Genomic DNA, 18,710 nt, shown 5'->3' with positions numbered 1-18,710 from the left:
AACAGACAAATGCACACATGTAGACATAATAGCATGATTGCTATTACTTTTATGGTAGTGGGTGATGACAGTTCTGGAATGCAGAAAAAGGCTTGTGCTGTAGTTGCTTAAAAGCACATCCAGATCACTGAGATCTGTAAGAAGAAGAGAGTCCATAAGGTGTTCGACAGGAGCTCAGTGTCTCTTCTAGTATCAGGTCTTTCCTATTTTTGGCAGGTTTGAGTCTCTGATGACCCTAAGCTCCTGATGCCTTGCCTTTATCCCACACAGGAGTGCATTTCAGCAGGCATCAGCACAGCCATGCTACCTCCTGCCGACACTTTCACCTGGGCGCCCCCCAGGCGCCCCTCTCGGCAGAGTTCCCTCTTGGACACGCCAGCCAGCCCCCGCAGTCGGGCCTCGCCGCCCACCTGCCCCACGCGCACCACCTGACCCTCGCCACCCTGCCCGCACCCCCACAGTTTCAGGACGTGTCGGGGCCTTCATTCCTACCTCAGGCCTTACACCAGCAATACCTCATCCAGCAGCAGCTCCTTGAAGCACAGCACCGCCGGATTCTGCCACACCCCAGGTAGATATGCTGCTGAAACTCCTGATGTCCTATTCTTTTATGGTTTTTGGTTTGGGTGTGCCAACATTATCAGTGGCACCTATTTGGACAATCCTCTAAAAACCTTTCAGGAGGTTCCTCTGATTATAGTTTTATACAGGATCCTTGGTTCAGACAATCAAACCAAACGGTTTATTGAATTGCAGAAGACCCCAGGAGCGTATTCCCCTGAACTCCCACCGACTGCGTTCAGGTTTTGAGTACTCCACTCCCCTCCATGTCTCTCAGCCAATGACACAGCAGCCGAGGTACCTGGCTGAAGGCACCGACTGGTGAGTCTATAATGTCCAGGATTAACAAGAGTCCTGAAGAGGGGCTGAATTGTCCTGCTCATCCCTCTCTCTACCCCTCTTCAGGGATCTCAGTGTAGACGCAGGCCTCCCTCATCAGTACCAGCTCCAGCAGCTTCCGCAGCACTATCAGCACTACCTGACCTCCCCACGACTGCACCACTTCCCCAGGAACACGTCATCTGCCCAAGTGGTACGTTGCGTTATTGTGTTCTTGTCCAGAACTGTATTGTCACGAGTAACAGTAAATAACACATAAAAGAAAAGAATTAAGCACAACAATATTGAACAAAAATATTTTCTTAGGTGGTGCATGAAATCAGAAATTATCCATATCCTCAGCTGCACTTGTTGGCACTGCAAAGTTTGAATCCTGTGAGGCACGTAACTGCTGTACGCGAGAGTTATGAGGTACATTTATCTTTTAAAGCACACAGTGTATTTCAGCCCAATTCTGTCCCCATTTAACCACCAAACAACTTTGTTCAGGAGCTGTTGCAGCTCGAGGACCGACTGGGGAGTGTCAGCAGAGGAGCTATCCAGACAACTATAGAGAGATTCACCTTTCCACACAAATACAAGAAGGTAGCTCTGATAACAGGAGAGACACGGACACTCGAATAAATGATGTTTGGTGTTTTTCAATTTTCAAACCTTGTTTTTGTCTTGGCGCATTCTGACCTGCCAACAGAGAAAGCCACTGCAGCTAAAGATTGGGGAAGATGAGGAAGAGACAGATGTGGATGAGAAGTGCACCATCTGTTTGTCCATGCTGGAGGATGGAGAAGACGTCAGGTGGGAAATACTTAACAGCTCCAGAATCAATAAAATATCATTAGATTCTTCTTATTTGGTCATTACCATGTAAATGCCTTCAAACTTCAAGGATGAAGTCGACACCTGTAGTGGGCTCATCTTATGTGGCAACAAAGCTACATATTAGAACAATTGATATGAGAAAAATTACAGTTTTCTTTGTTTTCACTGGACTATGTCTTTGCTCAAGGCAGTTGCTAGGCAACTAGTAAATACTTGTAGGGCATTACTAATCATTGCCAAGAAATAATTAAATTCCTAACCCCTAATTTATACTCAAGCTCAAACATAAGTACACCCTCTTTTAATTCTGAGATGTAATGAACAATTATGTGTATTTTTACCAGGTCTAAGGGATACATACAACTTTGGATGGTCAACAACCCATCATTAACAGTATTTATTATCACTATTTATTTAACTAAGTTGACTATTAGGATTTCCAAATTAATTAAGATAGTAAGTAGCAGCTAAACTGACGTTAAACCATACCTGAACAAAACCCAAGACTTGTGGAACCACATCTTTTGGATAGATGTTAAATATCATAGAGATGGTTGGATGTTAATGCACAGTGCCACCGCAGGCAAATCTGAACACATCTCAGTATTAACATCTCATACCAACTGTCAAGCACAGAAGTGGAAGACTGGTTGTTAGGGCTTGTTTAGTAGTCATAGGTAAACATACTGAAGTCACTGAGCTGACTTCAAAATGATCTGAGTGAGGGTGTATTTACTTTTAATGCCACTGTGTTTACATTTTAATTTTTTTATATAGATTCAACACAAAAATCATGTTAATATCCTAAAATACACTGGAAATTAATCCTAAACTACAGGTTTTCACCAGTCTGTGCCCAAACTAGAGCCTCATAAACGTTATGACTCTTTTCTAAAGAAAGTAAAATACCAAAAGTTGAATTATCTACTTCTGCAACTTGAGTGGAAAAACAGACAATTTTTATATTATAATTAACAATTTCAAAGCACCACTGTAAGTATTTCATCCAGACAACGATCCTTTTTCTTAAAACACTGAGCGCATGGACTTGCACATGTTTCAAACCATGTTGGGAAGAGAATTTCAGGGAATAAGAGCTGCACCCTGGGATGAAAACGAGGGTCAGTTTACAGCATATGGAGCCCCAGCTGTCTGACAGGCGCGTGGGAACGATGACTCAACAGAAGTCGTCTCTACATGCCTGATAGGACAAAAGTAACTCCCTGTGGTTTACGAAGTTCTTAATGAGTGTGTAGTTATATGCTCCAGGAGTGCCTGTGAGAATCCACACTGACCCCATGTGTCTCTGTCCCTCCGTCCTGCAGGAGACTGCCCTGCATGCATCTCTTCCACCAGGGCTGTGTTGACCAATGGCTGGCCACGAGCAGGAAGTGTCCAATCTGTCGAGTTGACATCGAAACGCAGCTGAACCCTGACAGCTGATGAGATTCGGCTCCATGTGATTCGCTTTTTATTTGTTCTTTCTCTCTTCCATCCCGGCTTGCCGGCCCTCCCTCTCCCCTCCCTGCCACATCGCCCTCCCCTGGTGGGTGCATTGCCAAATGTCTTCAGACTTCATGTGGCGTCACAACCCTTCTGACTAACGCTTTATTGAGCCAAGCCAGGACTGCACGAGAGGCCTCAGAGGACTCTCTTTATATAGAAGCACATCCCTCGGGAAGCAAATGACACGCAAACACACACATGTACTCATGTACACAGGGTTTACTTGTAGCTTGCTGGTTGTATGTGGGGTGTTGTTGCAGTTGTGGTATTGTACTGTAGGTAACCACAGGCTTGTGTAGCATGTCCTCAAAGCCATGACTTTAAGTCCTAAGAGTGGAAGACGTATAACTCCACAAAAAGCTGGCTACTTTTCTCTCTTTCCTCTCTTTCTATATATAATATATATATACACAATTCAAGTCATGGTCATAAGTCTAAATGAATATTCTGCAACAAAATCAAGTTAAACAGACACTAAATGCTCTGATGCCATGTTTACCTAAAAGATCATTGTGGTCGTAGTAGAGTAGCAGTAACCAATAAGTGATATCTGGTGCATTGTTGCCTTTTTTGGGGGCCAAGTGCCAGTTAGCTGAGTGTTTTGATCCTATCATACAGCTTTGACATTTTGCAATACACTTGTAGTTTTACATTGGGTTGTGAGTAGGTCTCTTTCACTGCCATTGAACCCAATGACTGAGTGGCTTGTGTTTAAACGTTTGGACACTAGATAGAAAGTTTGTTACCAAAATGCATTAATTGCGGCGCAGCTTGAATCTGCATACAGGATTTGTGTGTGAATGTGTGTGTGTGTGACTAAAAGAATGTGTCTAACAAACATGTGGATGTGGAGCAAATTGAATGAGTTCAAGGCAAAGCCTAGACTTAAAGTCAATGAAGGTTAAAGGGATAGTCTGGTCATTTTTGTCACAGAGCATGGAGTATAGAGAAAAGGACAGAAGTCCTGCTCAGGCTAGGCTAATGGCTAGCTAAACATGAGCTTTTTTATCATTTCAATGAAATGAAACTTTTTTCAAAAATGCCATCCTTGTGTGAAAAAATTCTGCATTAGTTAAACCACTACATCAGGGGTATCAAATTCATTTTCTCTGAGGGGCCACATGAGCATTATGGTGGTCCTCAAAGGGCCAGTTGTAATTGACTTCGAAGTTTCTTGTTTAATTTAGACTAAACACAAAACGTCCCATTCCCTGTCTCTTTGGTCCAGCTGAGCACTGCTAACAAACAGTGCTCTATGTGGTGTTATGTGCACTGAAACAGGATTTTAACTTGTCCTCTGACTAATGGTGGAATACATAATAAAAAATACCACTAAAAGTAAAAGCAAGAGAATTTTACTCACTGTTGAGTTGTGGTAAGTTGCAGCCATCTTGAATTCTAAACTCTCTTGCTTTCCAACAGGGAATTCCCACTGGAGGGGGCAGTTCTAGTTTAAATTTACAACTTTAAAGTGGGAAATTCCCACTTCCCAGTACAACTGTTACAAACGTATCTGGTGAAAAATGCAGCAAAATGGAAATATTATATGTTGGCTACTTTTGAACCCTGTGCACCTTCACCTAGTGGTGGGTTGTTGTCATTTCATTGGTAAAATAATCAGCACGTATTGTGGGAGATGTAGTTTATGGTCAATGCTGACTTTCAATCAGTCGATCAAAAAACTTTATTTATCCGCAGAGAGGCAATTAAAAATGAGAAGCATGCACTTATTTGGCCAGGCTAGCATTCTAAATAAGAATTTTATCATAATCTTCTGGCTGATTAAATAAAGGTTAAATAAATACATTTTAAGACATTAATACATCTTTGAAGCTTTCACGAGCTTTTGGCCCACAAACCCAGCCTTTTTCTCTATACTTCTTTGTCTAAGACTGGATTAAAGCATATTAGCTATTAACAACTAATGACCAGACTATCGTTTATCTACTGTGGTCATTGGAGGAGTTATACAACACAAAGCCAAAAAAAGAGTGAGAAAGGGGGCTGTGAAGCTTGGTGGGAGGATTGAGCAGGAGTTAGCAGTTTTCCCCTGGCATTGGGCCAGTGGCAGAACAAAGTCTACTAAAAATGCATGTTTCACTGTTGACTAGAGCTGTCAGCTTTGGTAGCGTTGCTTCAGTTTAAAAATGGTACAGAGATTCCTGTGCATGAATCTGAGCTCTGACTATCGTCTCAACACTAACAATAGCAATCAGTCAGCGGCTGCTCCCCTGACTCGTAGCTTGTGTTACTCCTGTCCTCCTTTGCTGGAAACGATGGGAGCCTCGTGATGTTTACCTTATTGCCTAAAGAGCAAGCACATGTGACAGTAGTTTATAGCAACAAAAAATATGATTTTCTTTCTCCTCCTCGGTATTGCATCAGTTCACATTTAGGCGTAGGTTTATGCAGTGTTTTGAATGGGAGAGAGGAGCTTTTTTTTTTCTTGCGTATTGATCTTGTGTATTCGTGTGACAGGCCTCCCCTCGTGGTTGCTATGCTGGTTGCTATGCTGTATTGCTAGAACATGTAGGACGTGACGCGACGGAGGCAGCCTCCCCTCTTCCAGTGCACACAGACACGAGACGAAGCAACAACGGGAAAACATTTGAGCTGCTGAAGTGACCAGATTCCTTCTCTCACTTGACGCCAAAACTTTCATTTGACCTTTTTTTTTTCTTCCTCCCACTCCAGGCGCTTTGTGTTGCCTTTTAGGACCCCACACTGTCCTATGCACTGTGATAATAAGGGATGAGACCCTTTTTGATTACGTCTCCCTGTCTTGTGCACTGCCAGTGTTGACTCTGCCTCCTCCTGTAGTGGAGTCATCTGTAATGAAGTTGTCATAGTTTACACAGGGTGTTGTCAGTTGAAATGCCTTAAGTATTTAACAATCATAATTTATTAATAACTGTAGATATTGTGGGGATGTATTTAATTTTTTTAATAGTTTTTTTTGGGAGTGACTGGATCATATTTTATTTATTTAGAATTAACAATAGAAATGGTTACAAAAAAATAAACAATTACCTCATGTTTGCATCATTTTGAAATGGGAATGCTTTGCATGCAGTTGTACTTTTTGAACACTAAATGGAAGAAAAAAAACCAACATATTTGCCCTGCTGTTTGTTTCTCCACAAGCTGGCTGTGCGATGTTTACCGTCCAAGACTGAGCTACTGAGCCTGCTCTCTGTCTCTCTCTGTGGTGCTGTGGATCTTAGTTACATTCCATTCAATGCAATCTCTCTGATCCCCCATGCTGTGATGTGGACAAACTGCAATGGAACGAAATGCTCTTTAGTTTGGGAGTTTCTTTTGTTTCCTTGTATTTATTTTATTTGAAATTTTGCACTCACTTGATAAAAAAATCGGAACCCTCTCACTGGCCAAAAAAAAAAAAAAAAAGACAGTACAACTCCAATTCTGAATCAAGTAGGATGCTGTGACAAATTTAAATAAACTCCCATTTTTATTCAAAGTGGAACAATGTTTAAACTAAAAATGCTTTGATATTTTTGGAGAAACGTGAGGTGCTTTGGGTTTTGATGGCAGCAGCACATCATGAAGAAGTTGGGAAGTGGTCAACAAAAATGGGCCAAAATCTGTCTCCATTTCCAGTTCCTGTACTTTTTATTTATTTATTTATTTATTTATTTATTTATTTTTTGGATCCACCCTTGCTGTGGTTCCAGTTTGGAGCGCTCAAAAGATTTTAATTGCAGAAAAGGGCTGCAAGATTGACTGACCAAAGGCAAATACTGTAAATCCCTCCTGAGGCGAGGCACAAAACTTTTAATGTGTTCAAGGAAACAAATATAAAGTTTGAGCTCGAAGGAGCAGTCCAAAACCAGCCGGAATAACAGGTTTCAGACAAACAGGTCGCTGATACGCATTTATGAACAGCGCTGCAACAAATAAATAAATAAATAAATAAATAAATAAATAAATAAATAAATAAATAAATAAATAAATAAATAAATTTTTCTACTGAACAATAAAAAAACACATCATGCGAATATGCCGTTACTATAACCAGACATGAAGTGGTTGAGACTTAACAATGGAGAAGGGGCTAAAATGTCTGTACTGACAAAGGAGTGGGAAAACCCACATAGAAAAATTTGTCTGGCCCAGTTCTGGCCCACACAATGCACTAACACTCAGCCCAGATACCGCAAATTATCATGGCTCTTTGGTGACCCAGATGTGGTGGGCCAGCCCCACATAAACCAAACCACAACTGGGCCAGCTGTCATCTAAAAAAACAGCCCCATCATTGCCAGACCTGGCCCACATCCGTCTGACAAACCACTTGCCGTGCCAGCGGGGCCAGCTTGACACCAGATCTGGCTGACACCTGTCTGATGCGTTGGCAGCCAACCTGTTCTCCACTCACAGTTCCTGAACCTGCCTCTCTGATGGCGTGGGGGTGCAGTAATGTCTCTAGAATGTATCTGGAAATACACCATCAATGCAGAAAAGCATTTAAAGGTTTTATGCTCCTATTTATTTTATGAAAGGCTTTGCAGATTTCCAAAAGGCAACCTGCTAAATGGCAAATTACATTTGTTACAACAGCACGGTTTCATGGTAAAGTCTATGGCCTGCCTGCAGTCCAAAGCTTTTATTCCAACTGAAAACACCTGATGTGATAATCCAGTGATGATGACCCAGGACTGTTGAACAGCTAGAATCTTACATCAGATAAGAATCAAACAACATTCCAGAAACTCCAGCTACTGGTCTACAGGGTAAATACGACACTACCCAAACTTTCTAAAGTTGTGTTGCTGCCGTTAAATTCAAAGCTATCAAAGTTTATTATGTTCCATTGTAAATAAAATACGAGTTTGTGAGATTTGCAAACTGTTGCATCCTGTTTTTGTTTACATTCATGCAACATCCTGTTATTTTTTTTTTCAAAATTGGGATTGTAGTTCTGATGTTTTAACTGTTTTCTCTTCTTTATGCTTTGCTTCTTACAGCGCACTGTGGGTCTTAACGACGTTCCTTTAAGTGACTTTGTGTTTTTGTCTTTGATTTTCATCTGTCCGCTGTTTCTCTTCGGTTCTTTTTCCTAAATAATTTGTGGACATAAAGCATAACAAGTGCCTCGCTTTAGGTGTTAGGAGATATTTCTGTGTTACATCACTTACAAGAATCAATCCTTGACGCCACCATGCCTTGTAGGCTGCGTAATCAAACAAGTGGAACAGAAAGAGCTAAGACAATATTTGACACAGGAAGCCATTTTACTTAAAAAACAAAGGCAATTCAAACCGTCTGAAATAGTATGATTATAAGTCGAGGCTATAAGGAAGCATGGTTTCACTGTGGGTTTTTAAAAGATTTTTCTTCTTTTGGTCATTTTATTTTCCCTTTCTAATTTTTTATTAATTTTTTTCCATTTACTGTTTATTTTCTGTCCTTCATCTTTGAATCAACTCCTCTCACAGTATGAGCGGAAGACAAGGATTATAAAAAGCACAACTTTTTTTCTGAAAAAAAAAATGCATGTTTTCTCAGGTTCCAGTACCGTTGCAGTGGTTTAACAGTGCTTGGTGAAATTATTTACAAAGAATATAAAGGAAAAGTGTAGAATTTTCGTTGCTGCTTGATTAAAAAAAAGAAGAAGAATTAACTGAAAAGGAAAGTTTGCCAAAAAGTGCCAGTGAAAGGGCTGCCACTTTTCCTTGTATGAAATCTCTGCTGTTTAGCTGTGACTGCGCAATGTTTTTTCAATATAGCATATTTTATCTGAAAATAAACCTATTTATCGTTAATATTAAAGCAATAGCGCATTAATGGTGATGAGTGTGTTGATGAAGAAATGAGTGAGCATTTTAGCTGTAAATGTTAGATTCATATTCGGTGGGATTTTGTACTTTATTTATTATTCCTACTAATAATGACATAATGATCTCAAAGTTTGCATTGCTAAACCCAAACTGTTTTGTTTTATTTTGATTCAGTCTCATGGCTTGTATATTATCCTTTTATATGTGCTCTTTTTGTAATAAACTGGATTTAAAAAGGGACACTTTTTGTGTTTTATGCTTGGCCTCGTGTTTCTTTCTCAATCATCACAGCTGAGATGAATATTTTAGGCTTTAAAACTGATTTTGGTTAGATAATATTGTGTGCCTGAAGGTATGTAGCGCTTGTCAATGTGTCAGGAAAGAAAAGCCAATAAATCATTCGGTTAAAAATGTTACAACACTCATGCAGAGTGTAGTTTGTGAATTTCACTAAAGGCTCTGTCACACTAGACAACTTATGCCAACTTATGAAACATTTTTTATACCTAAATTGCTAATAAAAGTCATATTTGCTCAATTTGTTCAAATTACATTATGCACATGCCAAAATAAGCTTCCTGTTGATTTTTTCGATAGTGAACGTCTTTAAAATGTTTATAAGTTGGCATAAGTTGTTTTATATTATGCTATCTTATCTCTTCATTACACTGAATTATTGTTTGCTGCTATGAAAGTTAGGCCGTCATTTTTTGTCTGTGGGTTTTTTTAGTCGTCTGTTAGCAAAATATCTCAAACCACTTAATAGATTTTTTATGAAACTCTCAGGAAGTAATTATTATATATGCATTTACAATTGATCAGTTTTTGGAGTCGACCTGATTTGATATGGCTGCCACAGCTAATCATGCTAACCGTCAATTTTATAGATGCTGAGCTAAAAATATGTGGTGCTAGTTGAGAATCATTCCCATCACATGCATTCAGTTCTACCAAATTTTGTGCAAGATTTTTGCCTAAAACTTTGGCAATAATTGTTAGATTCAGCTCTGTCCATCTGTTAGCAAAATATCACATGAAGAAAAGGATGGAGTTTAGCGAAACTTTCAAAAAGCAGTTACTGGATGTACATCTACAACTCATTAACTTCTGGAGTTGATCTAATTCAAGATGGTCGTCATGGGTAATCAGCCTTAACAATTGAAAAAATTTGTATAACTTAGACATTTTTACAAGTTTAATGTTAGTGTGTTAGTAAATGAAAGTTATCTCTAACACATACTTTAAATAATAATAGATCATTTAAAATCTTTGAGTATAACTTTGGCATGCTAACAATATTCATTTTTTTCCATTTATCAAGGATATAAAGTCAAATGAATGCAGAGAAGTTTCTTTAAATACTGCAAAAAGGAATTTAATTCCTCATAAAAAATAATTTATTATTACAAAATACATACGGCAAACCATTCCTGACATGAATGGCACATTCCTTTTTTCCTGACCATATATACATAATTATTTTTTTTACCATAAATTTAATTGTATTTTAAGAAGTTCTATAAATGCAAAACATTTGCCTCAGTACCTGAGATGTAAAGTTTGCCAGAAGCTGAATCTTTTTGGTCAATATTTGAAACAGCAGATCCTCCTGCAGTCAGCCCTCTCCAGGAATGGTGTCACTGTTAGTATTTTGGGTAGAGGACTCTGACAATCTGCCCATCAGCCTTCTTGGTGTCCAGCCACTTCCCACAGAGAAACATGGTGGTGACGCCGTTGGCTGTGTTGGTGATTTCCACCCGGTCGAGCAGCCAACCGGGGCTGAGGCCTGAGTTGTCGTGCTCCATTCGAACTCTCTGCAGCTCCCCCATGTCCAACATCTCCAGCAGGAAGCGGTCGGTCTGCTCGCGCTCGAACAGGTTGCGAAACCTCTGCCGGAGCTGCCGACGACCCGAATCCCCGTTGGAGCCGAAGATGGTGATGAATACGTTGGCGTCCGTTCCCGCTCCCTTCTCGTCGCCGGTGATGACGATGATCTCGTACTTGACCGGCACCAGGCTGCGGGCCTTGCTGGCGAAGCTCTCGATGGCCTTTTTGCACTCAAAAGTGAGGAACTCGTCCCTCTTTGGAGAGAGGGGGATGAGCGCATTACAGAAGAAGATGTACCTAAAAAGAGAAGTCAGGTCTTTTGACTGAAAATGGAAACAGTGACTGAACGATTGCTGAGGGGTCATGACTGCTTACTTGTTTCCAAGTTCTTTCTCTTTCACAACAATCTCCTCTACATGCCAGTAAACTTCCCCTTTAACTTTCTTTCCATCTTTGGGCGTGTGGCCCAGGCAGATGGCAGCAATGTCACCCAGATTTTTGGATGAAAACTCAAATTGGTCGACATTTCCCCTGAACAGAAGACACGTAAATTAGCTTAAACGGGTAGCTATAATGTCATAGCCACAGTGTGCAGCACAGTGAGTTCAAGAGCTTGTTGCTGGTGGGATTAAAGAGAATTTAGAGGGTGAGGAAGAGCATTTCTTGGAGCGTTTCAATGCAAAGAAGCTGTACGTGATTGAGGTGATCTCACAGTAAGTACTTACTGCAGAAACCTCTTCTTCTTTGAAGAGTTCTCCATTACAAATTCCTTTGATCGAGCCTTCTTCCCCTCAAGTACAATCCACACGTTCTCTTTGGTTTCAACTTCTCCGGTCGTGACACTAATCTCATACTCTGTGAAAAGAGACCAGAGTTAGAGGTCCATTTGGACTAAATAAACCAAACATTTAGCACGAGTGATGTAACGAAGCTCACTGGTCTTCTCGCTGAGATCTAAATAGTCATTGTTAGCACAGGGCAGCTCCCTCATTATCTGCCCATCGTCATCGTTCTTGGAAAGCCAGCGGTCACAAGGAAAACGAAATGTCTTGTCCATAATCTCATCCTTCACATCGATGTGTTCCAAGTGCCAACCTGGAGCAGGGCCTGTCAGGTGACATCACTTCATAAAGCAAGCTTTTGATCATTTTTCTGTAACCATTTAAGAGCAAATTAGAAATGTAAACCTGTTTGTTTGAGTTTAAACTACTCCTTTACATTTGAAATGTTTTGAATTTTTGATTGTAGCATGATATTTTACTGAATTTGCCTTTTAATTTTAGTTTTATGTATCTTGTATTATACCTCTGTTGTGTCATCCTAACTAAATCTGTTTACAAAGCCTCAAATGAAAGGAAATTTGAAGTTTATTAAAATAGCTAATGGTAACTAAATCTATGGCTTAAATTCTGTCATATGATTGATCTTTTCTATCAAGATTTTTTTAAATATACAATCTCAGTCAGCTTCACTGAGTCACTGACCTGTGTTGTCGTGCCAGACTCGCACTTTGGACAGGTCTCCCAGACTGAGCACATCAGCAAATCGAAATGTGTCCACCTGCTTGCGTTCAAATTTGTTGGACTTGTTGCTGTCCTTCAGCACCAGGGTTCCTGTGTCGCCGTTCTCCCCAAAAACAATCAGCCACACGTTGGCGTCTGTGCCAGCCGCTGTTAAGGCAAAAAAAAGGACATTTCTCATTTAGGAAATCAAAGCTAAATCTGTCCAACTTACAGTAAAGAATTTTTTTAAAGCATAAAAAATGAATGCTTCATGGAATGATATACTGTAAATATGAAAGAGGATATGGGTCACAGAGCCAAAGAAAAGTTTTGTTTCTGAGTTCAGACTTTAATCTCAGAATTTTGACTTTTTTCCAATTCTGAAAACAAAAGTCAGTATTCTGGCATTTTTTCTAAAATTTGGACTTTATCTCAGAAATTTGAGGGGAAAAAAACAGACTCAGGAACAAAAGAAGTTGTTTGGCTCTGTGACCCTAATTCTTTTACAACCCCAATCCTGCCATCCAAGCCATGTCTTTTTCAGGGACATCCCTGCTTATTTCAGCAAGACAATGCCAAGCCACATTCTGCATGCGTTACAACAGAGTCCGTCTGTACGTTTTCTTCCACTTATCTGGGGTCGGGTTGCGTAGGCAGCAGCCTAAGCAGAGAGACCCAGACCTCCCTCTCCCCAGTCACTTGGGCCAGCTCATCCAGGGGAATCTCAAGCCGTTCCCAGGCCAGCCGAGAGACATAGTCCCTCCAGCGTGTCCTGGGTCTTCCTCTGGGCCTCCTCCCAGCGAGACGTGCCCAGAACACCTCACCAGGGAGGCGTCCAGGAGGCATCCTAACCAGATGCCCGAGCCACCTCAACTGGCTCCTCTCAATGTGGAGGAGCAGTGGCTCTGCTCTGAGTCCCTCCTGGATGACTGAGCTTCTCAGCCTATTTCTAAGGGAGCGCCCAGACACCCTGCAGAGGAAGCTCATTTTGGCCACTTGTATCCACGATCTCATTCTTTCGGTCACTACCCAAAGCTCGTGACTATAGATGAGGGTAGAAACGTAGGCCGACTGGTAAACCGAGAGATTTGCCTTCTGGCTCAGCTCTCTTCACCATGACAGACCGGTACAGCGCCCGCATCACTGCAGATGCAGCACCAACCCGCCTGTCGATCTCCCGCTGTATTCTTCCCTCATTCGTGAACAAGACCCCAAGATACTGAAACTCCTCCACTTGGGGCAGGACCTCCTCCCCAACCCGGAGGTGGCACGCTACTGGTTTCCGGCTCAAGACCATGGGCTCAGATTTGGAGGCACTGATCCTCATCCCGGCTGCTTCACATTCAGCTGAGAACTGCTTCAGCGAGAGCTGGAGATCACGATCTGATGAAGCCAACAGGACCACATCATCCACAAAAAGCAAAGATGAGATCCTAAGGCCACCAAAACGGATCCCCTCAACACCTTGGCTGTGCCTAGAAATTCTCTCCATAAAAGTTATGAACAGAATCGGTGACAAAGGGCAACCTTGGCAGAGTCCAACTCTCACCAGAAATGTGTCCGACTTGCTACCAGCAATGCGGACCAAGCTCTGGCACCAGTCGTACAGGGACCTGACAGCCTGTATCAATGGACCTGGTACCCCATACTCCCAAAGTACCCCACACAGGAGTCCCCAAGGGACATGGTCGAACACCTTCTCCAAGTCCACAAAACACATGTAGACTGGTTGAGCGAACTCCCATGCACCCTTCAGGACCCTGCTGAGGGTGTAGAGCTGGTTACAACAGAGTGTGTTGTTAAAAGGAAAGCTAATGACACAATGATTTCCAAATCATTAAATTCTGGTTTTATTTATGTTTTACACAGTCCCAACTTCATTGGAATTGCGATTGAATATAAACAATTATAAAACTTTAAATTAGTATTTTAAAGGTTGCAAATTTTTTAGTCTTTGCTTTTTCATAAACAATAAAAGTCACAAAATATGCTATTTATGTAATTAATGTTAGATCTAAAATGTTTTTTCCTCACAGATGTGTACATATCTAGTAATGTGTATATATGCAAATCCTGTTCACAGTATACATGATATAAATAATATAAGTTCGCCATTACCAGATGCATAAAATTGCCAGTGAAAACTCATTTGCATGCATGAGTCTGTACGTGTGTCAATCAGCCTGGCTCGTTTTTTTTTTTCCTTCCGGAGCCTGAGCTTTTGGCTGCCTCTTAGCTTCTAGGAAGTGCCAGAGGCAGAGAGCGGTCTTTTGAAGTCAGCTCAGACTCCTCGGCCACGCAATCAAATTGGTCAGAATCGCAAGTGAGACGATACTGCAGGAAGAAAAGATGAAGCGGGGAGTGTGAAAGATTTTGTGGGGACGAGTTCTTTCATTACTGAGCAGGAATCAAACATCAGGGGTTTTTTTCACCCCGCTCCTGCAGGAAAACAAATCAAAACAAAAAAACCTCTGTACAAAGATAAATCCAATGAGGCTTAGAGACATGAACATCTCAAATGAAAAGCATGAGGCCAAATGTTTAGTCATCTGTCCTAGTTAGCTCTCTTGCTTGCTGTAAGGATGTGAGATGTTCACTGATCAGAAGGTGCTTCAGTTCCGTTTGAAACTGCTGGGAAAAGAAACAGACACACTCGACATGGTGTCTGTGTTAACAGAGACCCTCAGGACCTTCCAGGCAGGACTAAGGGGGCTGATTTTAGCAATGAAAGAAGTTGTCTCAGCAGCTCCACTCAGTTTGAACAACTCAGGAATTGACCCACCACTGACCCGAAGATGAAAGGCTGGTTGGATGGATGACGGTATGCTTGACAGGTAGACCTGAAATGGCCTCATTTTCCCGCTGCCTTTGAACCTGTTTTTCCCTCATGGGTCCCAACAACATTTTAAAATAAGGGTGGTCCCCAGAGAGTCTTTAATATTTTATTCATTGTGTGATTAAACATGGAGCCTCTGTAGATCAGAGGGTGTTTTGTTCAAGCCTGGAACTTCAGATTTGCTATGAGGATTTTGAGTAACTGCAGTCAGAAAGTTTTTTTTCAAAGAATCAATGATTTATATTGTACTGCAGATAAGGAATTTTATATATTTTGATAATTACTTTAAATCCCCCTAATGTGTTTAATTAGGAAAATCTGTTTCTTGCCTCTTTGCTTGAGACAAATGACATTTTACACCTGTGGACTTACCTGCAACATCACTGGTCTTGACCTGGATGGTGTAGGTGGTGAGCTCCACCATGACCTCCTCATCCACCACAGCGGGCATCTCGCAGGTCATGGTCCTCTTGGGTCCTTGTGTTCTTGACAGCCACTCCTCATAAGTGAACATAGACACTTCCTCTGTGGTCAGGTTCCGCATAATCACCTGAAAATAAATAAATAAATAAATAAATAAATAAATAAATAAATAAATAAATAAATAAATAAATAAATAAATAAATAAATAAGAACAAGAAGCTGCTTTTGAAACATTCTCTGTAAAAATCCCAGTTAAAAGAGACATGCCACGTTTTAAAATCTTTCTTTATCACATGTAAACCATTCAGTTTAGGTCTATATGTGTAACTGTAATGCTTTGGTCTGAATTCCACCTTATTGTAACTCCACAAGCCCCTCTTTCACCTCTGTACTGAGGTGTGTCTCAGATCAATTCGTTTTGAGTCTGTCTCTTTAAATCCAAATAATGTGCTTCACCCAAATGTTTTTTTTTTCATGATATGTCCCCTTTTGATTGATTTTAAGATGAACTGTCAGTCAAATCATTGAAAAAAAAATACTGTCCTTATTTTGTCCTCTTCTTGGTTCTGGAAAACATTTAATTTTCAAACAAAGCAATTAGCTTGTGCAGAGTTATTTGGACTGATTATGATGCTGGATGTCGGCCCGGCTCACCGTTGACTTCATTTCAACACACATAGCCAGAAATCCACAAAGGCAGAATGTCTACTTGTGATGCTGAACACAGAAGGCACTTTGCAGGATCGAGTCAAGAAGATGTTCACAGTCACCGAGTCCTGCAGGCGCACGGTGGACGGGGGCTTTGATCGCCGCTGTCCGCTCGGCTGCCCTGCAAGCGCCGCGCTTTCGCCGGAGATGACATTAGCATAGGAAATGTGTCCCCTTTCATCAAAGCTTTCTGCCTGAAACTTCCGATTGAATGTGGAAGTGAGCACTGACGGTGTCCTGGCGGGGTCATTTCAAGAGAAAACCCATTTCTGGCTGATGTACTGATGCTGCAAATTATGATAGCAGGGCAGGATGTGATATATCTAACGGACACCTGTGATGAAATGCTATCAGTGTGTACGTCCAAGCAATAATGGTGTGTGTTGGTGAGTCCTGCAACAACATCAGAGTAAATAAAGAAGAAGTCAATATGCTTTGGTCCCACTGTGTTTGTGTGTGTGTGTTTGTGGAAGACTGAATCATTTACCACTCTCCTGCCGTGTTTGTCTCTGTAATATAACAGACTGAATGGTCCTGTGACCTACAGCATGCAGTTTCAGGACAAAAACACAGAACTGTTTTGTATTATTGATTTTCTAGGAAGCCATCAACAACTGTTCTGCTTTTATGCCTTTTTATGTATTTCATTTGTATATGAAATCTGTAGTTCTTCAAAGCCAATTGGCCCATGACGTATTCCTGTCAATACATTCTGCTGTAATTCCTCCCAGGTGTTTTCTTGTAAGGATTTTCTGAACAAGCGTGTGAGTTCTATGATGTTAAGCCCACCTTATCTAGAAACCAGTCAGGTCGACTTCCAGATCCGTCGATTCGAAGTCTCAGCTTTCTCAGCGGTTCTATGTCGTCAACCTCCATGTTGAACGTGTCCTCCTGCCCACGTTCGAACCTGTCATCCACCACAAACAATACAAAGTTTATGATCCAGAGCTTCGTTTTATGTTTTACAGCCAGGAGTTGTAATTAAAAATGGAAAAGAAAACACTTCGGTTCACCTGTCCTCATTCTTCTCCAGCAACATTTCCTCTGTGCTGCCGTTGGCACCGAACACAGACATGAAGATCCTGGTGTCTGTTCCTGCGTTCTGAACGTCTCCTGTCACCACCGTTACCTCGTATATAATCTAAAAACAAAAAAATGATTGACATTATCTTCACACAACTATTCCCAAAAAGCAGTGTTTGGTGTTTATTTAGTTATTTCTAAAGGTAATAAGTGATTTGGTGGGACTATTGAAAATTATTGACTTTTAAAAAAATCCTCATTATTACAACACTGACTAGCCTGGTAAAAACCAGCCCCTTGTCCTACACTTTGCTTCATACAGAGGGTCTGGACCCTCAGCTATTGAGAAATGATTTCTTGCTGGAGGTGTGGACTTTAAAGTTTAAAACAATTGGATCTGATTTACCCAGTCACTAATGTTTAGCCATGACATACATATGTGGTCAACCAGCTCGACCGTGAAGGAAGCTAAGTCAGCTAAGAAGCTAACTTCTTACCTGCGCTGTTATCAACCATCTGCTACTGGAAAGAGAGAAGTACCGAGACAAACGAGATGGCTGTAAATGAGTGCTGCAGGCTTTGTGAGACAAATTTATTTAATTTGGAAGCTTTGTCAACACGGACTGAATGGCTTCATTCACTTCCTCCACTGCCTTTGCTAAACTACAGGCAGACTAAAATGACGCAGAAAATCGATGTCATCGTTCACAACACCTCCTTCTGTTCGCTGATTGGCCTGGTTAAAATTCTCCCGAAGAAATCCTTGTCTATGGGAGAAATCCCAGATGGAGCAGTGAAGGGAAACTAGAATTGAACTGCATAGGAAGGCAAGGGCCAGGCTAAATACTGACAGAAGTATGAAAAATAGCAGTAAAACAAGATAAACTCCTTACTTATTATCTTTAAAAGCTTCGGTTAATCAGTTATTATCTGCATGAAATGTCTAATTAGATGTTTGGAAGTGGACCAATACAGAAAATGAATGACCAAAATAATATTTTACTATAAAAAGTAGCAAAAGGCTTGTTAAAAGTGTCAAAAGGCTCTAAAGTAAAGTAGCTAAATACTGTATTATATAGAAGCTAAAAGTAGCCAAAGACTTAGTATCTAAAGCTACAGGTTAGAAGAAGAAGAAGAAAACAAAAGTAGAATAAGTATGCTGAAACAGATTACAAAGAGAACAATGAAATTTTAATGCAATAAGAAAAAATATTTGTAAAATTAAATATAAAAAAACTTATAAAAGGTACACTGCAAAAACTATCTTACAAAGTTTTAAAATCTTATATCCAGCCAAAAAGTCTTTTTGATCTTGTTTTGAGACTGATTTACTAAACAAGAACTGATTGTGTAAGAATAATCATC

The 18,710-nt window shown here is 40.8% G+C and overlaps 2 protein-coding genes across 2 annotated transcripts; one reads left to right on the top strand and one right to left on the bottom strand.

Annotated features, from left to right (window-relative positions):
* Positions 1-270: 270 nt before the first annotated feature.
* Positions 271-4,609, top strand: LOC106535980 (RING finger protein 165; the record flags this gene model as incomplete). Its single annotated transcript, XM_014033137.1, is given in 7 exon segments — positions 271-571; positions 757-882; positions 967-1,093; positions 1,207-1,311; positions 1,390-1,485; positions 1,592-1,695; positions 3,045-4,609. Coding segments are annotated over 7 exon segments (977 nt in total), but the record flags the coding sequence as incomplete, so codon positions are not given.
* A 5,735-nt stretch (positions 4,610-10,344) lies between these two features.
* On the bottom strand, positions 10,345-17,457 carry LOC106535982 (lipoxygenase homology domain-containing protein 1; the record flags this gene model as incomplete). Its single annotated transcript, XM_014033139.1, is given in 8 exon segments — positions 10,345-11,150; positions 11,229-11,384; positions 11,579-11,708; positions 11,790-11,960; positions 12,338-12,523; positions 15,564-15,741; positions 17,112-17,229; positions 17,336-17,457. Coding segments are annotated over 8 exon segments (1,542 nt in total), but the record flags the coding sequence as incomplete, so codon positions are not given.
* Between the last annotated feature and the right edge of the window lie 1,253 nt (positions 17,458-18,710).

The sequence above is a fragment of the Austrofundulus limnaeus genome, unplaced genomic scaffold (assembly GCF_001266775.1).
Source record: "Austrofundulus limnaeus strain Quisiro unplaced genomic scaffold, Austrofundulus_limnaeus-1.0 Scaffold1643, whole genome shotgun sequence".
NCBI lineage: Eukaryota > Metazoa > Chordata > Actinopteri > Cyprinodontiformes > Rivulidae > Austrofundulus > Austrofundulus limnaeus.
The sequence above is the reverse complement of the archived record's forward strand: the minus strand, read 5'-3'. Positions and strand labels throughout refer to the sequence as shown.